Source organism: Podospora anserina, chromosome 7 (assembly GCF_000226545.1).
Source record: "Podospora anserina S mat+ genomic DNA chromosome 7, supercontig 1".
Classification (NCBI taxonomy): domain Eukaryota; kingdom Fungi; phylum Ascomycota; class Sordariomycetes; order Sordariales; family Podosporaceae; genus Podospora; species Podospora anserina.
In genome coordinates this window covers 2,532,378-2,551,463 of record NW_001914854.1, presented here as the reverse complement: position 1 = coordinate 2,551,463, position 19,086 = coordinate 2,532,378, and the positions used below count along the sequence as shown (strand labels likewise).

The following is a 19,086-nucleotide window of genomic DNA, read 5'->3' as shown; positions in this document are numbered from 1 at the left end:
TTTATTTTATGAAAATAATATTATTAGTCGATATTGGGGGGAGGGGGGAGGGGGGAAGGTGAATGGATCGTGAATGGCGGGTGGTTGATGGAGGCGGGAGATGTGAAGAGACAAAATCACTTCAGGGTCGGAGAAGGGATTGGAATTTGCGTGGTTGGTAGAGGAAAAAAGTGGTGGAGGGTGGAGGCGGAGGAGGGAAAGGCGTGGTGTGGTGGGAGAACTGAGCAGAGAGAAGAGTCAATGGTTAAGCTCTGGAATTGGCTTCTCGGTGCTACCGCGGCAAGGGTAGGAGCTTTTGCTTTTGAGTATTGTACCTGCTGCGATTCTGTTTTTCTGTGCGAAAAGCAGGCGACACAGGCCAGAGGCAGAAAGAGGAAACGGCGCGCCATGGCCAAGCTACCCTGGACTTGGTGCGGATGGCGGGGCAGAGTGAGAGGAGCACGTACCTTTTTGCGGCGGGCGGTGGACCGGGGCGCAATTGACAACTGGAACCTCAGTTTCCGCTGCGGTTTCAGGAGAGAGAGGGGTGGTGAGGTGGAAGGACGGGATGGGATGCACCGACAGGAACGGGTTTAACACATTCCCGGGTGAGAAGTGATGGGATGAGAGTGTGAAGAAGGAGGACACGGGGCGGAAGGTGAGAGGAGAGAGAGAGAGAGAGAGAGAGAGAGAGCGCAGGTTGAAAAGGGAAAAGAGGGGTTCGAAGTTGGAGAGGCGAAGAACTTCGAGCGAACGAAGAATCAGCAACTCCAAAGGAAAAAAAAAACGGCCATTCGAGTGGTCCAATCACACTACCAATCGCATACAGAAAAATCACAACGTCGGCCATCGGCAGCCAGTCCCGACACCTATTTCAGTGGGGCCCGTGTGTGCTCAAGCGCCAAACCTGCAGTAGGAAACCTGCCTTTCGACCCCTTCCCCTTCCCACCGGGTCTTCCCACTGGGCCTTCCCCACGGCAAACACATGGTGTTTTTGACGTTGACCCCAATCCTGAGCTCTCAAGCTCCATCGGCATGTCGCCGAGAAGGGAGGTGGGGAGGTGGGGGATGATGCAGGCTGCTGGAAGCTCAGGGCTCAGCTTGGCTTGTGCTTTCCGACCCTTTGTCACTGCGTCTCCCCAACCTCTCCCCATCCTTCTGTGCTGAATTGATTATGTCTGGGAGGACGGTACAGAAGCAGCATCACACATGAGCTGGCTGGACCCATATCACACCGGGAAACAGCATGAGATGGCAGCACTGTCCCTCGGAGCCCTCGGCAGCCCCGCAGCCAGTCCCTTGCCAGCACCCTCGTCCCTGGGGAACCCTTCGCTCACCAGCAGAAGCAGGGCATCGTCGCATCGAGCTGTAGGTGTTGGCATCGACAATGTGGAGTTTAGACCAGCCCTACTAATCCACCGCTCTTTTCTAGAACAACATGACAGGCCCCTCGGCCCCATCCCTATTCCCGGATGCTTGGGTTCCAGTGGGTCAGCGTGGGGTTTACCCAGCTACCGCCATCTCTGTTGTCGTCGACTTATAAACCGTTTCCCGTCTACATCCTTCAATTGGCCCCCGAATTCAGACTGTCTTTATGTAGGACAGCCCGATCTTTGGCTCTGGAATTTGTGGGGGTTTCTCCTGGCTGTCTGCAACCCACCCAATTGGCATCCCGCATGCGGGCTGGCGTCTGTTTTATATCTCACCTGAAAACGGTCCGTATTTCTACTTGCCATTGTTGGAGGAGAACAATAGCTTGTTTTCCCTTCCCCGCTCAGACAAGCAGGCCTCGCGGCGGCAAAACAGTTGCTCGGACGAGGAGTTCCTCTGCATATCCACAGAGCAGACATATGCTGTGTGACCCCGTTCTGCAGTGGCTCGCAGGCGGGAAGGGGGGGAAGCGGGTAGTCAACCACGCAACCACAACCCATTTCATATTGCCTGATTTGTGTCTTGCTTTTTTTGACCAGCGTGACACTCTCGCACTGACACCTCCCTCATTCAACGCCACACTTCGCCGAGGTCAGACGCACCGGACTGCTGGGCCGGAGTGTCCGACTGGTCGAGTGAAGCGCACACGAATGGGGCAGGCCTCCTACGTTCAAGACATTCTGGATATACTACACAGTATTCTCAATTACTCATCGTGAACATCCCCTAGCTCATTGGTTAATTCGATGCAAACTCGTGGAGAGTTCGGCCACGATGGGTAGACGGGTATGCTGCTGCACCCCAGGCCTTTGCCTATGCCAAGTTCTAGTCTATTTGTCTTTTTCTACACTGATATCACAGGACTATGTGTAGGCCATGTCATGTGACCGATGTGTCCTGCAGCCAGTAGTCTTCAGGAGATAAGAACTGACAGGGTCACACAGAGACTTCATGGTTGGCTCTTTGGCTTGTGAGGCTTGTCTGAGTACATACAGCCGGCCATGTAGGTGGGATGCCATGTAGCTTTTGTCTTTTTGGTGCCGTCGGAGTGGATGTGGAGAAGGTGAAGAATGAATGATGTTGAGGGTACGGCTGAGTTATTGAGAGAAGAGGAGATCATTGATCAAGCGAGGATAGTTTCGGGCGCAAATGTGCTCATCGGCGGGCATGGCTCAGCTCAAGAACGCCACGGAGTTTCTAACTTGTCAATATCTACTCCAGTATATACGACATGCTTTCAGCTGAGCCTTAACTATCAGCGTTATTGAAGAGAAAGGCCTCATGAAACAGGATGGGGGACTTGCTGCTTGGGGGCTCTAACGGCCATGCTGGCGAGTTGGGTGCTTAGGTTGGGGATGGTGTCTAGGGGTTGATGGGAGGGGTATGGAGCGAGATAAGAATAGGATTGGATTAGTGAAATTGTTTTGAAGGGGAGGTTCCAACAATGGATGGTCTTGAAGCGGAAGCACTGGGAGCAGCTAGGTCCTGACAGTTTGGCTTGATGGAGCTTTCAAACACCATGGGATTCTGCTATCAAGAACATTCTGAAATCTTTGCCAGTGCAAAAGTCCCCCCATTCTCGTAACCGCAACGCCTTTCCACGACTTGGAAGTCGAAGCGGAAGAAAAAGAAAAAAAAAGGGAGCGTGAGCCACCGAATCTGTTGATCTATAACAAATATTCCACAGCGACCCGCGTTTTTCTGGGACCAATTTAGTAACTAGGTGAGTGCACTTCAAAATAGAAGATAGAAGACCTACGTGATTGGCCTCGGAGGTGATACTCCAGGAAATCGGCATTGGGGTATACCTGACCTTGAAAGAAGTATAGTATCTTTTTAACAGAGGCCACACTTGAACCACGTCCATTCCGGGTATTGCTGCTCGCCAGTTGGCTGCTTCTCCCCTTCCTCGGTATCCTCAGTCCGTTCCTCCTCCTTCCTGTTGGGTTGTTCTTCTATTTGGCGGTGCAAGAATGTCGTGGGATAGGTAGGGTCCTGATACCCATATGGACCCTACCACAGGGCCGAAGATAGGGCCATCACTATCTGTTGGACAGTCGCTGTCCCTTGTCGAGTCGTTGGAGTTCATGTTGGACTGTTAAAGCCCAGAGTAACACACTCTCGACGTTTCTGCTCGGAAACAAAATGTGGATGGTCAAAGAATTTCTGCAGCAACCTCCTCTCAACGCCTCAGCTCCGGCATTGATGGAACCTTGGGCGAAACTGGTATCCGCGGGCAATTGGTAAACATTTTATCGATATTGATGTCCAGCCCAAGTCACGACTTCACCAAATCTTACTCTGACCCACGCCAGCCCGACGCCACGCTCCAAACTCGGGTAGAATGCCCGGATACGTAAAGCAAAAACAATAGCACATTGAGAGTTTTTCTCCACAGTGTGCTCCCCCCCCCAGAGCACATACACCAATGAAAGTACCCCGGCCCAAAAACAACCCCCCAACCAGTGTCCCCAAGCCTCCACCCGCGCCTCCATCGCCAGCAGCAGCTCCAGACGACAGGCTGCAGATCCTCCTCGTGAACATGCTCCATGCTAAAGCTCCATACCCGGGGCCAGATTGTCCTTGATAAGGTCACCAATCGTGGTCAATCCTCCTCAGGATCCGATGCTGTCAACACGTACCTTACCTGCCTTGGACATTCACAGAAAATGATACAAACATACCAGGATGATACCACCGGCAAACCGCCCTCGCCTTCGGACGCTCCTCAGATGTGGTCAAGTACGGCCAGAATTGACTCACCCACCACCCCGAACTTGACCCAGAAGAGGCGGCGGACGTCTGCTTAGGTCGGCAGATATCACAGGAGCAGTTTCTCAAACGCCACATGACAGCGGCTGCAAACCATCCACGTTCTCTCCTCTTCGCATTCTGCTTCCTTTTCCTTTGATTGCTCGTGTTCGTCCGTCTCTGCCCGTGAGGGGGATGTTTCTCGCCGAGATCTCGCAGTATTATCTCAAAAAACGAGAGAAGATCGCCTAGGGTGCTCCTCTTGGTATTGTTGTCGTCAGTGGCCGTTGTGAGAACTCGCGATGGGAAGTTCCAGGTGGTGATGAGGACGGCAATGGTCAAGGAAAAAGAATCAAAGGAGTAAAACACAAGTCAAAGTTCCAAAGAGGGTTTAAATGCTTGACACTAACAGCGTTTAGACTCTGAGCAAAACTTGATCTTTCCGACCAAGACTGCTCGGCCTATCTTGATACCGACAGTGAAGTCGATTTACAGTTAGTTGGTTTCACGCCTCACCAATAGATATCCATACCACTGATAGGTTATATTCTTCTCTCTCACACAAGATATATACAACCCCCCCCCCCCCCAAACCTCCCCAAGAACGCAAAAAACCAACGCTCGTCAAAACCATATTTCCCATCCCATTATTGCCCCCCCTTTCCTTAATTCCTTAATCCCATTTGCCCTTAATCCATAACCCATATTCCAGTTCCTAGGTGATTCCTTATTCCATTTTTCTCCCTCCCATCAACACTCCCCCCAATGTTCGATGATGTGTTTCATCTCCTTGTAAAAAGACAAAAAACAAACGCACCAACCGCTTATCCCAACCAACCTTCCAATTATCCGGATATAATCCCCCCTAGCCCCCTTGGATGGGTTGGATTTCCTACCCTTGTTACCCAGAAAGAAACAACAAAAAATAATAATAACAACAACACTGGATAGGAGAGTCATGACAACCTCTTCTCAATCCGAAAGAAGAAAAACCTGAAAACCCCCACCCCATCATAAAAAACCTCACAGGGTAAGAACCGTCCTTTAAAGACGACTGCGGTGAGATATGCTGATCCAACACCTACACTTCAAAGAAGAAACCCCCCCTCCTTCTCGCTGGAATCATCTTCATCGCCCCCTCCCCCGGCCCTCTTTAACATAAAATAAAATAAAAACCGCAAACTTCCACCTCCTCCCGATTCTTCATCATGAAATTCTGTCATGACAAGAAAACCCATCTTCATCCATCTTCATTCATTCCCCTCAACCCCAAAATAAAAATCTGTATAAATCATGCATAATGCAATCCATGCCGCCGCCCGAACAAAAACAGGGCTCACAGTAGAAAAAAAAAAAACTGCTTTTCCACCCTCCTCTTTCACGGAATGCATTTCCGCTCCCTTCCTTTTGAAAAAACTCCCCCCTACAAAGCAAACAAACGCCCCCCTCCCCCTTTCCCATCCAACAACAACAACACTCTCTGTAGTCATCATTGTCCGGTCAGAATTTTTTTTTAAAAAAAACTCCAAGCCGTGAAAACCCAGAAACAAGGTCATAAACCGTCATCATCCACAATCCAACAAGAAACCCCCCCCTCCTTCCCTCATCTATACTCCCTCTCCCTCCCCTGCATCAACTCAACCCTCGACTCCCTCACCATCGGAATCCCACTCCCCTCCCTCCTCCTACTATTCAAACTATTACTTCTCCCCAACCCACCCCCCGACGAAAGCTGCAAAAACTGCCTCTGCTCCCCCCTCCTCCCCTCCTCAATAATGATCCTATCCGCCGCATCCCCATTCGCCACGCTGCTGCTCTCCCTCATCGGCGTCCCCCGCTCCAGATACCGTCTCGGAATCGGCGTCGTCGGCCCGGAGCCGCTGCTCACCGCAGGGACAATCAACCTCGCGTTCAGACTCGAAGGGACCAACCTCCTTCTCGGGAGCGCAGACGACGATGCACTAGGCAAATCAAGCAGATCAGGCGGCGACCTCGTGCTTTCCCTAGGAGCCGAGGCGGTGACGGCTCCTGACGAGCGAAACGACGAGTTCACTTCTGTCACCGCGCGGGAGGGGGTGCGGTATCTACTAGAATCGCCGTCCAAATCATCGACATCGTTCATTGTTTTCCTTGTTCTCAGCAGCAGTGATGTTTTCCTTCCCGCCTCCGTTCTCGGGACAGGGGTTGATTGTTGTTGCTGTTGCTGTTGTTGGGGCTGATCCTCCGGTTCTTCAGTTGTTGCCCTGCGGGTTCTTAGGTGAAGCGATGATCGCCGGCCGGAATCCTCCGGCTCTTCCGTTCCTGCTCTTCTTGCCCTGCCGAGGAGAAGGGATGACTTCCTCCCCGCACCGGCAGAGTCCACAGGCGTGCCAGGTACAGCGGCGTACCTCTGGCTAGCAGCAGAGGGTGCTGATGGGGCAGAAGCAGCGGCAAGAATGCTTTGCCTCTTGACCTCCAGGCTTGTCGGTGCCCTCGGGCTCTTCGGTGGGAGTGGTGTGACGGCATCCGCCGCGGCACTTTGCCTCCTGGAAGCCGCAGCAGCAACGGTGTTTAGGACCACCGGTCTCCTCGCTGACGTCGGGCTCGCCGGCCCATCCTCCTCCCTTTCCCGCTTATTGGAGGACCCGGTGCTTTGCTTCTGAGAAAGCTCGTCAGCAAGAGCAATATAGAGCTCTGTCAAGCTCCTGCAGATGCCATCTGCTTTCCGTCGTAATTGTCTGTCAGTAACGCTACCATTGTTGCTGCCATATCCGATGGCACTGGCACCGCTAGAAATAGGCCCCGGTTGGCCTGAAGTACCGAGCATTGTCGTGAGAGCCAAAACATCGTTGGCGGCAGATTCCATCGCACTGAACGCCTCGGACCCCACGAGACCCTTTGTCTTGTTGAGAGCAGAGATCAGCAAGGGCTGAGTCTCGCCCCGGTTCGATGATGTGTTACTGGTAAAGCTGCTGTTGACGTTTGGCTGCGAGGCGCTAGCACCGGAGCCGCGCTTGGGGGATGCTGACATGGTGGTGGCATTCGTCGTGGCAGTCGGGGGGCGGTTTTCGTCAGAACTCCTGGACATGGCAGCACCAGAGCTCGAGGGCATTTTGCCTGTGAGTTCGAGCCGGTTAATTCGTGATTTCAGGTCGTCCAGCTCGTCCCACACTGTGGATGGGGCGGCCGTCGACGAGGAGGACTCGTTGCCCTCGACGCCCTGGTTGGTTTCGGTGCTCGGAATGGGGTCATCCTTGGAGGGAATCATGGGTTTCGGCACCAAGGGAGACGAGTGATATATTCGCGACTGGGCGAGGTTGGAGCTCCTATACTGGGGCGCCCGAGCGCTGGACGGTTGGTTCTCGTTGTTAGCAGTAAGCGATTGCCTTCGTCGCTGGTAGGTCGAAGCGCTTTCCGAGAGAGTGTCCTGGAACTGAATCGATCTCGGGGTGGTGATGGCCGAGGGCTTCAGTGGTGTGCGAATCGACACGGTGCGAGGGGAAGGGTCTTCGGTAGCGGTGATGGTGGTGGTGGTGGAGGAGGTCATTATGGGGTTGAGTTTATCTCGAGCGCTCGTCCGGTAGGCCAGTTCCCTCGTCATTTGCTGAGCTGTGTTGCTCTCTGCCCGCTGGCGGGATCTAGTCGTTTCACGCTGGTCGGAAAGACGACGAGCAAGCTGGGGTGGGGAATTGGCCTGGAAGGTTGCGATGGCAGTAGAGAGCGGCCTGCGGTGCGAAATGCGGGTGATGCGGGACTGATAACACGGTTAGCCCGTTTGCCTTAGCTGTGTTTACCCACGCGACCTCCGAGATACAAGCGTCGGGGAGAATCCGCCGATGGCCTTATATCAAGTCAATTAATTGCAAGCCACTTACAGGCACCGCACTTGGGTCCTCCACCTTCCCCTTGAACGCTGGCACTTTTCGTGTGGATGTCTCGCTGGCGATTCTCAGAAAGAGATCAGCCGTGTTGTCATTGTCTGTTGTGGTCGTCATGTCGCCGGTTTCTTGTGGTGATTGACGGGAAAATTGGTCATCTGTGCGGCCCTCAAGGGCACGAAGAGTCTTGTCGCGCTGGTTCGAGTTGGATTCCTGGCCGTATGCGGTTTCGGCCACCCGACGATCGCGCATGTCGATCACCACACTCTTTCTGAATATCGAAGACCGGTAACCTCGGAGTGGAGGGACGGCGGCGCGTCCACTGGCAGTGCTGCCGGCGGTGGGAGCCGGTGGTTTGTAAGACGAGGGAGGGCGCGGCTTCTTCCTTTCGGGCTCCTCTGGGTCGTCGCCTTCTTTGGGCAGCAACAAGTCCCGCTGACCTTGCGCCCACTCCTTGGTAGTGCTCTCGGGCACGGCGGTTTGGTTACTGTCGCCAGACTCGGTCGGCCGCAGACGCGTGAGACTCGGAGACGGGCGGGGCACAAAGGAGGATGTTTCCTGCACGGCAGCGGAGGCAGTCAATCGCCGTTTGGTGACAGGTGTCGCGATGTAGGACAGCTGCGATGCCTTGTTCGCATACAGGCTGGCGACCGGTCTGGGGGTGTCGGAAAACGACGCTGGGCGCTTGGTGCCGGCGGCGGATGGGTCGGTGGAATTGGCAGTGAAGGTCACAATCGCAGGCGCAGCGGTGGTGGTGGTGGTGGTGATAGTCGAGGTGGTGGTAGTAGTGCTGTTGTTAGCGGGCGCAATGGTGGTCGCAGTCGCAGTCGCAGTTGCAGTGGCAGCGGATGGCACGAATTGAAACTTTAGCGATCGAGTCTTGGTAAGGGCGGGCTGGTGCTGGTGCTGGTGCCGGTGCTGGTGTTGTGTTGTCGAGTTGGAGCTTGAATTTTGCGCATCTGGCAGTGGTGTTTCAAATGCGACGACGGGCTTGTCGGAAGAGAGATTGTGGGCGCTGGAGATTTGGTGGAGGTTCTCGCGCGACAACAAACCAGGGATACTGTGGGTTTGGTGGGCTTGGGCTTGCTGGGGTGGTGCGCTCGCGTTCAGGTCCGGGTGGTTGTGCTGATTTTCGCCAGGGGGGTTGCTGTTGTCGTCCCTATCATTCTCATCCGTGTCCGCATGGTTCAAGTTGTTATTGTGGATTAGCGAGGGCAGCACGATGGGATCCCTTTTGAGGTCGGCGAATCGAAAGGCCGGCAGCTTGGACGAGTTGTGACTCTGCCTATGGGCGTGCAAGACGTTGTCTCTGGCATCACTGCCAGTGTTGCTTTCTGTCCCAGTTGCTGTGTTGTACACTGTAGCCATGCCGCCCGTGTTCGTGGTTGTGGTGGGGATGGGCCCACGGCCCGCCTCAGGAGCGAATCCTGAAGTGGCCGATGTCATTTTCGGGAAGTCCCTGGCCAGTCAACGCTGCTGCTGCCCAACATCCAACGAGAGTGACAGACAAGACTGGTCAGATTCTTCCCAGACCTCAACCCCTCCTTTTTTCTTTTTGTGAGGTCTCAGGTCTCGGACACGCACTTTATGTCTTCTCGCCCGAGACTCGGGTGCATTTGTTGAGTTTGTCGCTGAGGCGTCGTTTGTTATCCAGGCCCTAACGTCTTTTCTCAGTAATACATGTAAGCGACCACACTTTGATTTCGCGCGTCGTCGATATGGGTCAGGGGGGCTTCCGGGAAAAACGGGCAGGCCAGTCGCGACGATGTGATGGTAAGTGAAAAATTCGATATTAAAGCATTAATCCAGCTATATGTCGGTCGGTATGTTCCTTTCGAGAGTGCGATGACGGAGCCGGTGTTTAAGACGTTGTGTAGCAGGAGAAAGAGCGATCGATGCCCAAAACGAAAAAGAGGGAGAAAATAATCAAAGTCTGGTGATGTGATGGTCGCGCGCGCACCGCAGGGAGAGGGTTGATGAGGAGGGCGGGGGGGGGGTTATCGGATGGGATGGAATGGGTGCCGCCGCGATGAACGTTCGAACCCTGACCTGGACCAATGGGCCCCGGCATAAAATCACAGAAATGGAGCCAAAAGAGCGACCGCTGCCCTTTGATGGCTCCACAGACATTCAAAAACAGACAAGCTAGAATTACGGCCACGCTTGTCCATGCTTGGGGGATGGGGTGCATGAAGATGCGACATCATGGTAGGGGGCAGGCATGAAGAGCGGGATGCTGGCGAGAGGGAAACACTTGCTGAAGGACCTCTCCCAGGCCGCGTTAGGAAATGGGGAAAATGCTACAACGGGATCTCTATCCTCTGTTTTCATAGTGTCGTCTGCCAGGTGTGTGTTTTGATAGGGGCCCCTTTTTCTAGGTGCTCTGCCCCCCCCTCTTTGTTGTCTAATTTTACCGTGGCCATGGTTGTGGCTCCCCACGCTCCCCCCTGATGAACTAGAAGATGACTTGCACCTAGAAAGTCTCCGCAAACCAGGGGACAGCCATTCTACGCAGGAGATTCCTATCCGCCGGTGACGGCATTTTGAGCGGAGCATGCTTATTCGAACCAACCCATCACTCTCGATGCCCTTCTATTTGTTCGATGAAAGACAACGAACGACCCGATGACCCAACCAATGCCGACTCAACGCAACCTAACTGCAAGTCGGCAGCTGGAAAAACAACGCTTTTCGGTTGCAGCGCCCCGCCCAATTGTTCTCGTGGTTTCGACCTGAGCCGTCTTCTCACGTGGTGCAGAAGAGGTTTGAGCGTGCGTCTGGGGCATGCCATGATGGGAACATATGGCAAAAGAGAAGCTGGTAGTCGGTGTAGGGTAGGTTTTCAAGTTGTGTAGCACAGAACAGTTCTTTTTCTGTGGTACACAAAAATTCAGGGGTGCCCCAGATGTCAAGAATCTTTTTGCGCAAACTCGGACTAGAAAAGATTGGTGCCCGATGACGGGCCTTTCTACCCTCGATTTCTTTTGTCGGGAAGACCCAGACAACCAAACATCCGTCATGGAAAAATTGGATCGGATACAATGATAAAATTGGCAGGCGACCTCTAGTCGAATGGCACTTTGAAAAAGGAGGCAAAAGGGTTGGTCCGACCGGGGGTTGAACCCGGGACCCTCGCATATGATGAGTTGCTGAAGCTCAACTATAAGAACGATGTGATAACCACTACACCACCGGACCGACGGATTGTTAACGGGGTCTTGAAATTGGGCTCAAGTACGGAGCTTTGTGTGCTTGGTGGCGCCATTCTGACTTGCAGGAGGTCCAGCACGCCCTTTCCCCGCTTGGAATGCATTTAACGGGGTTGGGCTCGACGGATGCGGACCTGGGTGTAGGCGAACACAAACTCCTTCTCTCACTCTTCACTATTGTATTGCCACGAACGGGCATGTTGTGTTGAGGCGTTGCACCTGTGATCCATCTCTCCATGAACGGGAGGAAGGGGATGAAAAAGGGGGCACCGTGTGCATCCACGGGGGGTTGGTCCAACAGGTCTTGGGACAGAGATGCACAGCTGACGAATCAGAACCTTTTCTCAACACCATTCTCATTACAAAATGCATACGGAGCATGCAGTTGAGCCTCTCTGGTGCATGTGTGATGATTGCTTTTTCTTGCCATCACGAGAACCGAGCAAACTCGCCGATCCTAACTGACAGTTTTTGCAGTTATGTTCCAACGTTGCAGACGTCAAGCTGTCTTTTGGCAGCTTGGTCGAGTCCACATATCCGTAGTCGGAAGCATGATGCAGGGGGTGCATAGGAGGTCGAGTTAGAACGGAACTGACGGCGAGCTTGAGATATTTACTTGGGTAGCTGGAAATGTCATTAATGGAATGACAGCGAGGACAAGGCGTTACCGACCGTCAGCGTGACGGCGGGCGCTTCCGCGAATTCTGGAGTCTGGCCTCAAGTCATGGCCGCTCCGGTGCCGAGACCAAGCTTTTCGGACCCCACACGGCCGTCTTTCCGGCCCCATCTCTCGCATGGCGGGGGAGGCCCGATTCCAGGCCGACCCGGAAGGGTCACGTCACGGTTTTCCGAGGTCCGTCGAGCAATCAGACCGGAAGCGAGCACACTCAATCCAGCTTGTCCTTGCGACGCCATGTCACCCTTGTGGTGGCTCGTTCGTTTGGACGACATTGTTTCAGACGTGTGGATCGAGGGGTACAAATGCCGGCCCAAACTTGAAGCAGATTTGTGGAATGTTTGGGGGCATCAAAAGTATGACGAACAGGCTCGCAATCGCCAGGAACCTGGTAACTTGCTGGAACGGATACCCGACCGAGTACTACCTCGTCTACGTTGGCGAGCTCGAAGCTTTTTTTATTTTGCTACTCCAGACGAGAAGAGAAAAAACAGAAACCCTGGGGGCTGTTTGAAACTTGACCTGTCTGGAAAACAAAGCCCCGTATTTATCGTCCAGTGTTGTTGAAAAGGAGCAAAATGGACCCATATTGGGAATGTATCATGCTCCCCTTGCGTGCTGAAGCAAGAAATGGGCGCCGTTTGACACAGGAGCGCAGCAAAGTTGAGACGGAGGAGTGTTCGTTTTACTGCTATCAAGAGAGGTATTACCAGCCGGGAAGCCGAGTTTGGTGCGCCAGACACGTTCCGCAATAGAAGCAACGACGGATCGTAAGCACGTGGTGTTCCCGCCAGGTTATGCGTCATTGACCCAGCACTGGGTATTGACTTCAAGGCCTGAACCATGGGCACGTGAGGTTCAATCTATCGCTAACTCCGCACGGAGTCTGGCAGGCTGGAGGCGGATTGTTGTTGAAACTAGGCTGTCAAACTGTCAGCAGTCACAATCTGGACCGTCCAAAATGGACTGAAGAAGGTCCAGGCCGGTCTCGACGAGAGCACGTCACTCAGCTGTTGGCGTTCTTGTGTCCGAGAAGTCTTGAGGCTCTGCGGTGTTCAGCTCTTGGCGTTTCGATGCCACACTTGGCACGTGAAATTATTTAATAGCGCACAGGGCAATTCCACACGCTCCACCTCTTCAATTTGGCTTGTTTCAGATCCCACCGAGAGCCTGTCCGTCTCCACAGGAACAGGTTGACTTCTTCAACATGAGAATAAAATTCATGATCACAGGTAATAATGATAATAAGAAGAAGAAGAAAACAACAAGACGGCAGGGCGAGGTTGTTCGACGCGGAAAGTTGAACATAATTCAAACAGACCGGTCATCAAAGGCCTGGAAACTGTATACAAAGCGGTTCAGCACACTTCCTTTTGTGTTCTTGCACTCGGTGGACTGACTGATGCAACCGAGAATCTTGTCTCGGCCGGACTTTGAGCTGCTCGATATCCAGCAGCTTCATCAGATGACCGCTCTGCGAACCGGAGTCATGGGTCGAACTGCGAAAGTTGAAGAAAGAGCGGCTAATGGTGTGGGGGACGTCGGCAACTGGCGCCAACAGTCCTTCATTTATGTTCCTTAATTACCTACCATATTGTAACTCGATATATAAGCAATATAAGCGCTGTGTAGACGGAACATACATGTGGAAGGGAGAAAACAACCTCGGCGAGGCGATAGCTTCTCATAATAATAGGAGAGTCATTCTGACAGAAGCAGAAGGTGGAAAGGATCAAGCGCAGCCGAAGCGCAGAGGTCGAGGCACATCTCTGGGGGAAAATCGAGGGAAATCAAATCGTGGTCGGACAGTGCAGCAAGGGTCAGCCAGCCAATCAGGAGTGCCGTCCAATTTTTGCATCCACGGTCGCACTGTCTATTAATAGCATGGATTGTTTGAAAGCAAGCAAGTTGCAAAGGCCGCTAGCCGCCGGTGTTGGAGGACGCTCTCTGATTGGCTGAACACCCCCTGTTCGCGGCCACAGGGCCAGTGCTCCCCACGCAGAAGGCTCCTCAGCGTTCTGTTCTGGTGCAGATGGAGGAATGCTGGTGTCCAGGGGTGTTCTGCCTGCCCAGGCCTAGTTGTCCTGCCCCCCCCATTCAGCGCTTTCTGTGCATTGCTGCCACTGCCACAGCGCGGTTCTCCTCTCTCCCATCCTCCCATTGAGACGCCTTTTTTCTCCCTTTCTTGCCAAACCATTCCCTTCCCTTCACTTTTCAAATTCCAAACCCCAGACGAAGGAAGCTGTCGGACGGCACTCGAGCGGGATCCCGAGACTCGGTTCTTCTTGTTCCCTCCCAGACAAAGGAAACCTAGGCCCCGCTGTTCTCACCCGTCAATCCCTTCAGCCCGGGTTCCGGTCTTCTCTTCCTGCCTACTCCCGTCGACTCTCGACATTGTGTGAAGACAGGACCATGTATTGACGCCTTTCTCCTTCTCATCTTTTCTGATCCTGAATCCGCCGTCTCGTCTCGTCTCCTCCTGCTCTGGCTGCGCCGCCGTCTCTCCGCGCAACCATTTAGCGAGACCATCACCCCAGCCTCCACCACGAGTCTACGCGCCCGCCTCAGACAACACCGACAACATCGTGCGCCCTTGTCAATTTCACGGATTTCTTTGCTCTTTTGCTTCTCTTTTCTTCCTGCGACACACTAATTAAATTCTCTTCACTCAACACTCGTCAAGTGTGGATCGGATTCAGCAGCGCTGTCCCTTTGGTCCGAAACCTAGTCTAGTAGTCGACCTTCGATTCAACCAGTGTGCCGACTCAATTCGACATACACAAACACACACACACACACGCACACACACACTAGTTCCATAATTTCAACACCGGTGGTGAAAGACCTCGGCTTTCTATTTTTCGCCTCTCGGTGACTATCAGACGGCGGGGAGGTCAAGAGACCGGGTGGCCAACTTGTGACCGGACCGGAGCAAAAGACGGAGGAACATTACGGCGACGCACTTTTCGCCTCTCCAAGCACTGCCGAATATGCCTTCAGCCGCGCCTCGCAGGCTGTATGAGGACCAAATACCCTCATTTATGACTGTTTTGGACGTGGAAAACGGAATTGTGGACGCCTCAAATACCGTCACAGTTGTTGACCCCAAGCTGGTCATGGAGGATACAAAACTGCCACGAGACTCAGAGCCGGCCCTGCGGCCCGGCGTCTTGTCTTCAGATTCCATTCACAAGCACCACGACAGCACATCCACCGCCGAATCTGCAGAGTCTTCGCCAACCACCACCGTGTCTTGCACAGACTCTTCGGATCTTTCTGACCCCTCACCATCATCCTCCCCTGATTCTCCGATTAATCTTGTTCCTCTTCGGCCTTTTGCGCCTGCCTCTTTCAGTGGTCTCCATGGATTGGCCAACCTCACCATCAACACCTCTGGCCGAACCTTGGAGCGGCCGATGACATCGCCAGTTCCCCGGCGGCCAAAAAACATGAAGGGGCTTTCGATCCAGCCACCATCACTATCCTCGACCGAAGTGTCTGAACCATCTTCTCCCTCTTTCATCAAACCCAAAATTCCTACCACGAAGCGGAAGCCAAGTCAGCTCAGCCTCAAGACCAGCACCTCGGATCTCATTGCGCGCACAACACTCGAAGTTCCTAGCTCACCATCAGTTTCGGTTGGTCCCATTCTGCAGCGCCGCGCTCTGAAGCATTCCACTTCGTCGCCACATATGCTCTCAGGCTTGAAGTCGGCCACATTTGGTCCCGCGGGAGGCATGACTATTCCAACAGTGCTGGAGAGAAATGAGACAGGATTGTCTTCTTTCCTGCGACCACCCAAGCCTGCCGTGGCACCTGGCTTAGGATCGACCATCCAGGAAGAAGATTCACCAATACGAACACAAATCGCCAACCGCGCCGCTTATGAGTTTGAGCCATTCCACGAGGTCGAAAATAACGAGGATCAGAAAACGCCCGGATACCCCGACGGCCCAATCGCCATCTATAGCGACAATGTGTATTTGTACCTCGAGCCCACTGCCGAGGAAGCGTCTCGCTTTGACGTGGTGATCAATGTCGCTCGTGAGGTTATGAACCCGTTCAAGCCTTACGCTAGCAGAAAGGACTCTGCGGCTTCGGATGGCCAAACAATGTCTCCCGTGGAGCCAGATACGGCGGTAACAAACTCGAGCTTTGCGACCGCCTTTGAGTATTTCCCAGAGGGAAGCTCAGCTGACACGCCTACGACCCCTAAGGCCCAGTCTTTCAAGGAGCCAGAGTATATTCACATTCCCTGGGATCACAACACCGATATTGGCAAGGATCTCATGGGGCTCTGCGAAACAATCGAAAGGCGGACAAAGGACGGCAAGAAGGTTTTGGTCCACTGCCAGCAGGGTGCCAGCAGATCTGCCAGCTTGATCATTGCCTACGGGCTGTATCAAAATCCCGACCTGACCGTCAACGATGCTTACTACGCGGCCCAGGCGAAGAGCAGGTGGATCAGCCCCAATATGAGGCTGATGTACTGCTTGCAAGATTTCCAGAAAGAAGTCTCGTCGAGGAAGAGATTGGCTGTCCCGAGTGCTGGCTTGAAGTCGCGATCCGGGAGGAGCCCAATGCACAGGGCGACGTTATCCGCAGATCACATCGAGGCACCGCCCAAGGAGCCTCTCACCGCACCACTACCAAGCGAAGACCCAGCCTCGAGATCTGGGAGCCCTGAACGAAGCCCCAGCAGAGCAAGGGGCAACTCAACGCCAAACAGAGGTGAACCCATTTCGCCTGGCCCATCATCCGCGCCTTCCAGCTTTTCCTGGACCGAAAAAGAGGACGAGTCGGATCCTGGAAAGTTTGGCCGTTTTAATATCGATTCGTTCCTCGTCCCTTCGCAGCCGGATTCCGGGTTTGCTTCTTCGGACAGCTCATTCGCGAGACCACCGCCATCTCCAGGGTTTGTGCCTCCTACTATCTCCAGAGAGCCACCCTCTCCTGGCTTTGGCGGTTCCTTTACCTTGAGCAAGCCACCACCATCACCAGGTTTTGGGTCATTCTCTCTGTCAAGACCACCGCCATCACCCGGCTTTGGCTCATTTGCCGAGCCGCCAAAATCCCCCGGCTTTGCGCCTCCCAGCTTTGCATCTCTTACCATCTCAAAGCCTCCAGCATCGCAAAACTTGGCATCGCTCGATCTTTCGAGACCTCCCATGTCTCCAGGATTCCCACCATCAGACCCCTTTGCCAGGCCGCCAGCTTCACCGGGCTTTGGCGCGCATAGATTTGGGGCCTCAGACGGCACCTTTGGATTTGCGCCGATGACCTTTGCTCCGCCGCCGTCACAGCCGGAGAAGAAAAAGTCTGAAAACAATTTCAAGCTCGCCCCGATGACATTTGCGCCGCCTCCCAAGACGGTGGAGAGGAAGAAGTCGGAAGCTACTCTTGCACCGATCAATCTCACCCCGCCGCCCAAGAAGCTGGAAAAGAAGTCATCACAAATCAGCCTCGCACCGTTGAAGTTGTCGCCAGCACCGAAAACCCTCGAGAAGAAGAGGTCTATGGGCACGTTTGGCTTCGCGCCTCTGAATATCGCTCCTGTTGTGCCGCCGCCCGTTCCGCCCAAGGACAATATTCTTGCCATGCGAGGCTTTCCACCGAATGCTAGCGACCCAACCCTCTCGCCTAGGGCCGAGGTGATGACGAATAACCCTCTTCATCAGGCTCTTGCCGTGGCAGCGGCGCAGTTTGCGGAGGTGGTTCAAGCTCCTCCTACGCCCGCCGACGAGGCACTGGGACTTTTTTCGCCGAGGGAGACGATGTTTCCACGGGATCCGTTTTTTCCTTTTGGGAGGCCGATGCAAAATGAGGATCCCAGGAGTCCGCCGACGTTGGGGGAGACGCCTATTGTGAGGAGTATCGACGAGATGATTTGATTTTTTTTTTTGGATTTTGATTTTTGATTTTTTTTTTTTGGGTTGGACTTGTATATGAATCTGTATTGGTATGCTGGGGAGTTGTAGGTTTTGAAAGCTGGCGGGGGGGAAAGTTGGACAGAACCCCCCCAATTTTTTTTTGGTTGGTGTTGTTGTGTTTTTTGGTGTGCGCACGCAAGCGAGCAAAGCGAGGGTTTTGGAGTTTTTGAAGAAGGAAAAGTTTACTTTTTACTTGACTGAAACCTTTTGGGGAGGGGGGGGAAGGGGGAGGAGGTGGTGGATGGAGATGGATGGATAATGGGTATATAATACCAGTTCATTTCCTCCGATGAAGTAGTTGGTTGGGTTGTAAGCTTAGCATTGCTCAGAGAAACACACACACACACACATACATGTATATCACTCACACGACGACCGCAGAGTCGTCGGCTTTGAATAGCAAGCATTTTTGCGGGGGTTTTTCTTTGTTGTTTTGGATGTAAAATGTTTTTTTTTAAAAATATTTTACCTCGACCAAAAAGCTTTGACGTGTGACATTATCTTTACTGTCCTCCTCCCCTTCCTCTCCCACCCCGTTTCCCTCCCCTCCCAGGCCCCTTGCCATGAGGCTGCCTGATCTTCAACCCTGGAGGTAAATCACCCCCATCCATGGGCTCTCCATCCCTCCAGATAACGCCCACCAACGCCCCATCCCGCCCGACAACCTCCTTAAAGTACTTTGAGCTCACTACCCCCTCCTCATCCTCTCCCTCTGTGAGGACAACCCCGTTCTCGCTCATCCAGAATTTTAGGTTGCCTTCTTTCATTGCTTTTGGCACGTCAATGTAGATTAACAACTCTGCATCCTTCCTCATCCCAGAAATGACGCCCTCGTCGTCGTCGGGGAGTCCAGTGCTGAAGTGGACGTGGTTCCTCCCCATTTTCTTGAGGCCGCCGGTTGATTTGATGAGGGGCCAAAAGGCGAAGAAGGTGCCGTGGACGACGGTGGGCGGGATGGGGAGTTGGCCTTTTGAGAGGTCTGGGGTGAGGGATAGGGGTTTGAGGAGGGCGTCCGAGTCGAGCTTGATGGAATGCCCTTGGTTGGCGCGGATGAGCCAGTCTTTTGGGTCGGTGGATGTTGAGGTTGAAGAGTGGAGGGGTTTGAGGGCGAAGCGTTGCTTGTCCGAGTCTTTGACTGCGGAGAGGATTTCGGGAAAGGTTGGTTTGAGGGATTTGAGGGGGCCCCAGGAGAGCTAGAGGGGAGGGGGGTTAGTTGGTTGGGGAGGGGAGGGGGAAAACGCGGGCGGGGGGGG

At 53.6% G+C, this 19,086-nt stretch overlaps 3 protein-coding genes across 3 annotated transcripts, besides 1 other annotated feature; 1 reads left to right on the top strand and 2 right to left on the bottom strand.

The window, feature by feature from the left end:
- Nucleotides 1-5,764: 5,764 nt before the first annotated feature.
- On the bottom strand, nucleotides 5,765-9,464 carry PODANS_7_9100 (uncharacterized protein; the record flags this gene model as incomplete). Its single annotated transcript, XM_001908241.1, has 2 exons — nucleotides 5,765-7,894; nucleotides 8,016-9,464. The coding sequence occupies 2 exons, from the start codon at nucleotides 9,462-9,464 to the stop codon at nucleotides 5,765-5,767; spliced, it is 3,579 nt and encodes a 1,192-aa protein (XP_001908276.1).
- A 1,656-nt stretch (nucleotides 9,465-11,120) lies between these two features.
- Nucleotides 11,121-11,216, bottom strand: a tRNA (tRNA-Ile).
- A 3,677-nt stretch (nucleotides 11,217-14,893) lies between these two features.
- Nucleotides 14,894-17,794, top strand: PODANS_7_9090 (uncharacterized protein; the record flags this gene model as incomplete). The annotated part of the gene is made up of 1 exon (XM_001908240.1): nucleotides 14,894-17,794. One exon carries the CDS (start codon nucleotides 14,894-14,896, stop codon nucleotides 17,792-17,794), a length of 2,901 nt encoding a protein of 966 aa, XP_001908275.1.
- A 542-nt stretch (nucleotides 17,795-18,336) lies between these two features.
- On the bottom strand, nucleotides 18,337-19,026 carry PODANS_7_9080 (uncharacterized protein; the record flags this gene model as incomplete). The annotated part of the gene is made up of 1 exon (XM_001908239.1): nucleotides 18,337-19,026. A coding segment is annotated over one exon (690 nt), but the record flags the coding sequence as incomplete, so codon positions are not given.
- Between the last annotated feature and the right edge of the window lie 60 nt (nucleotides 19,027-19,086).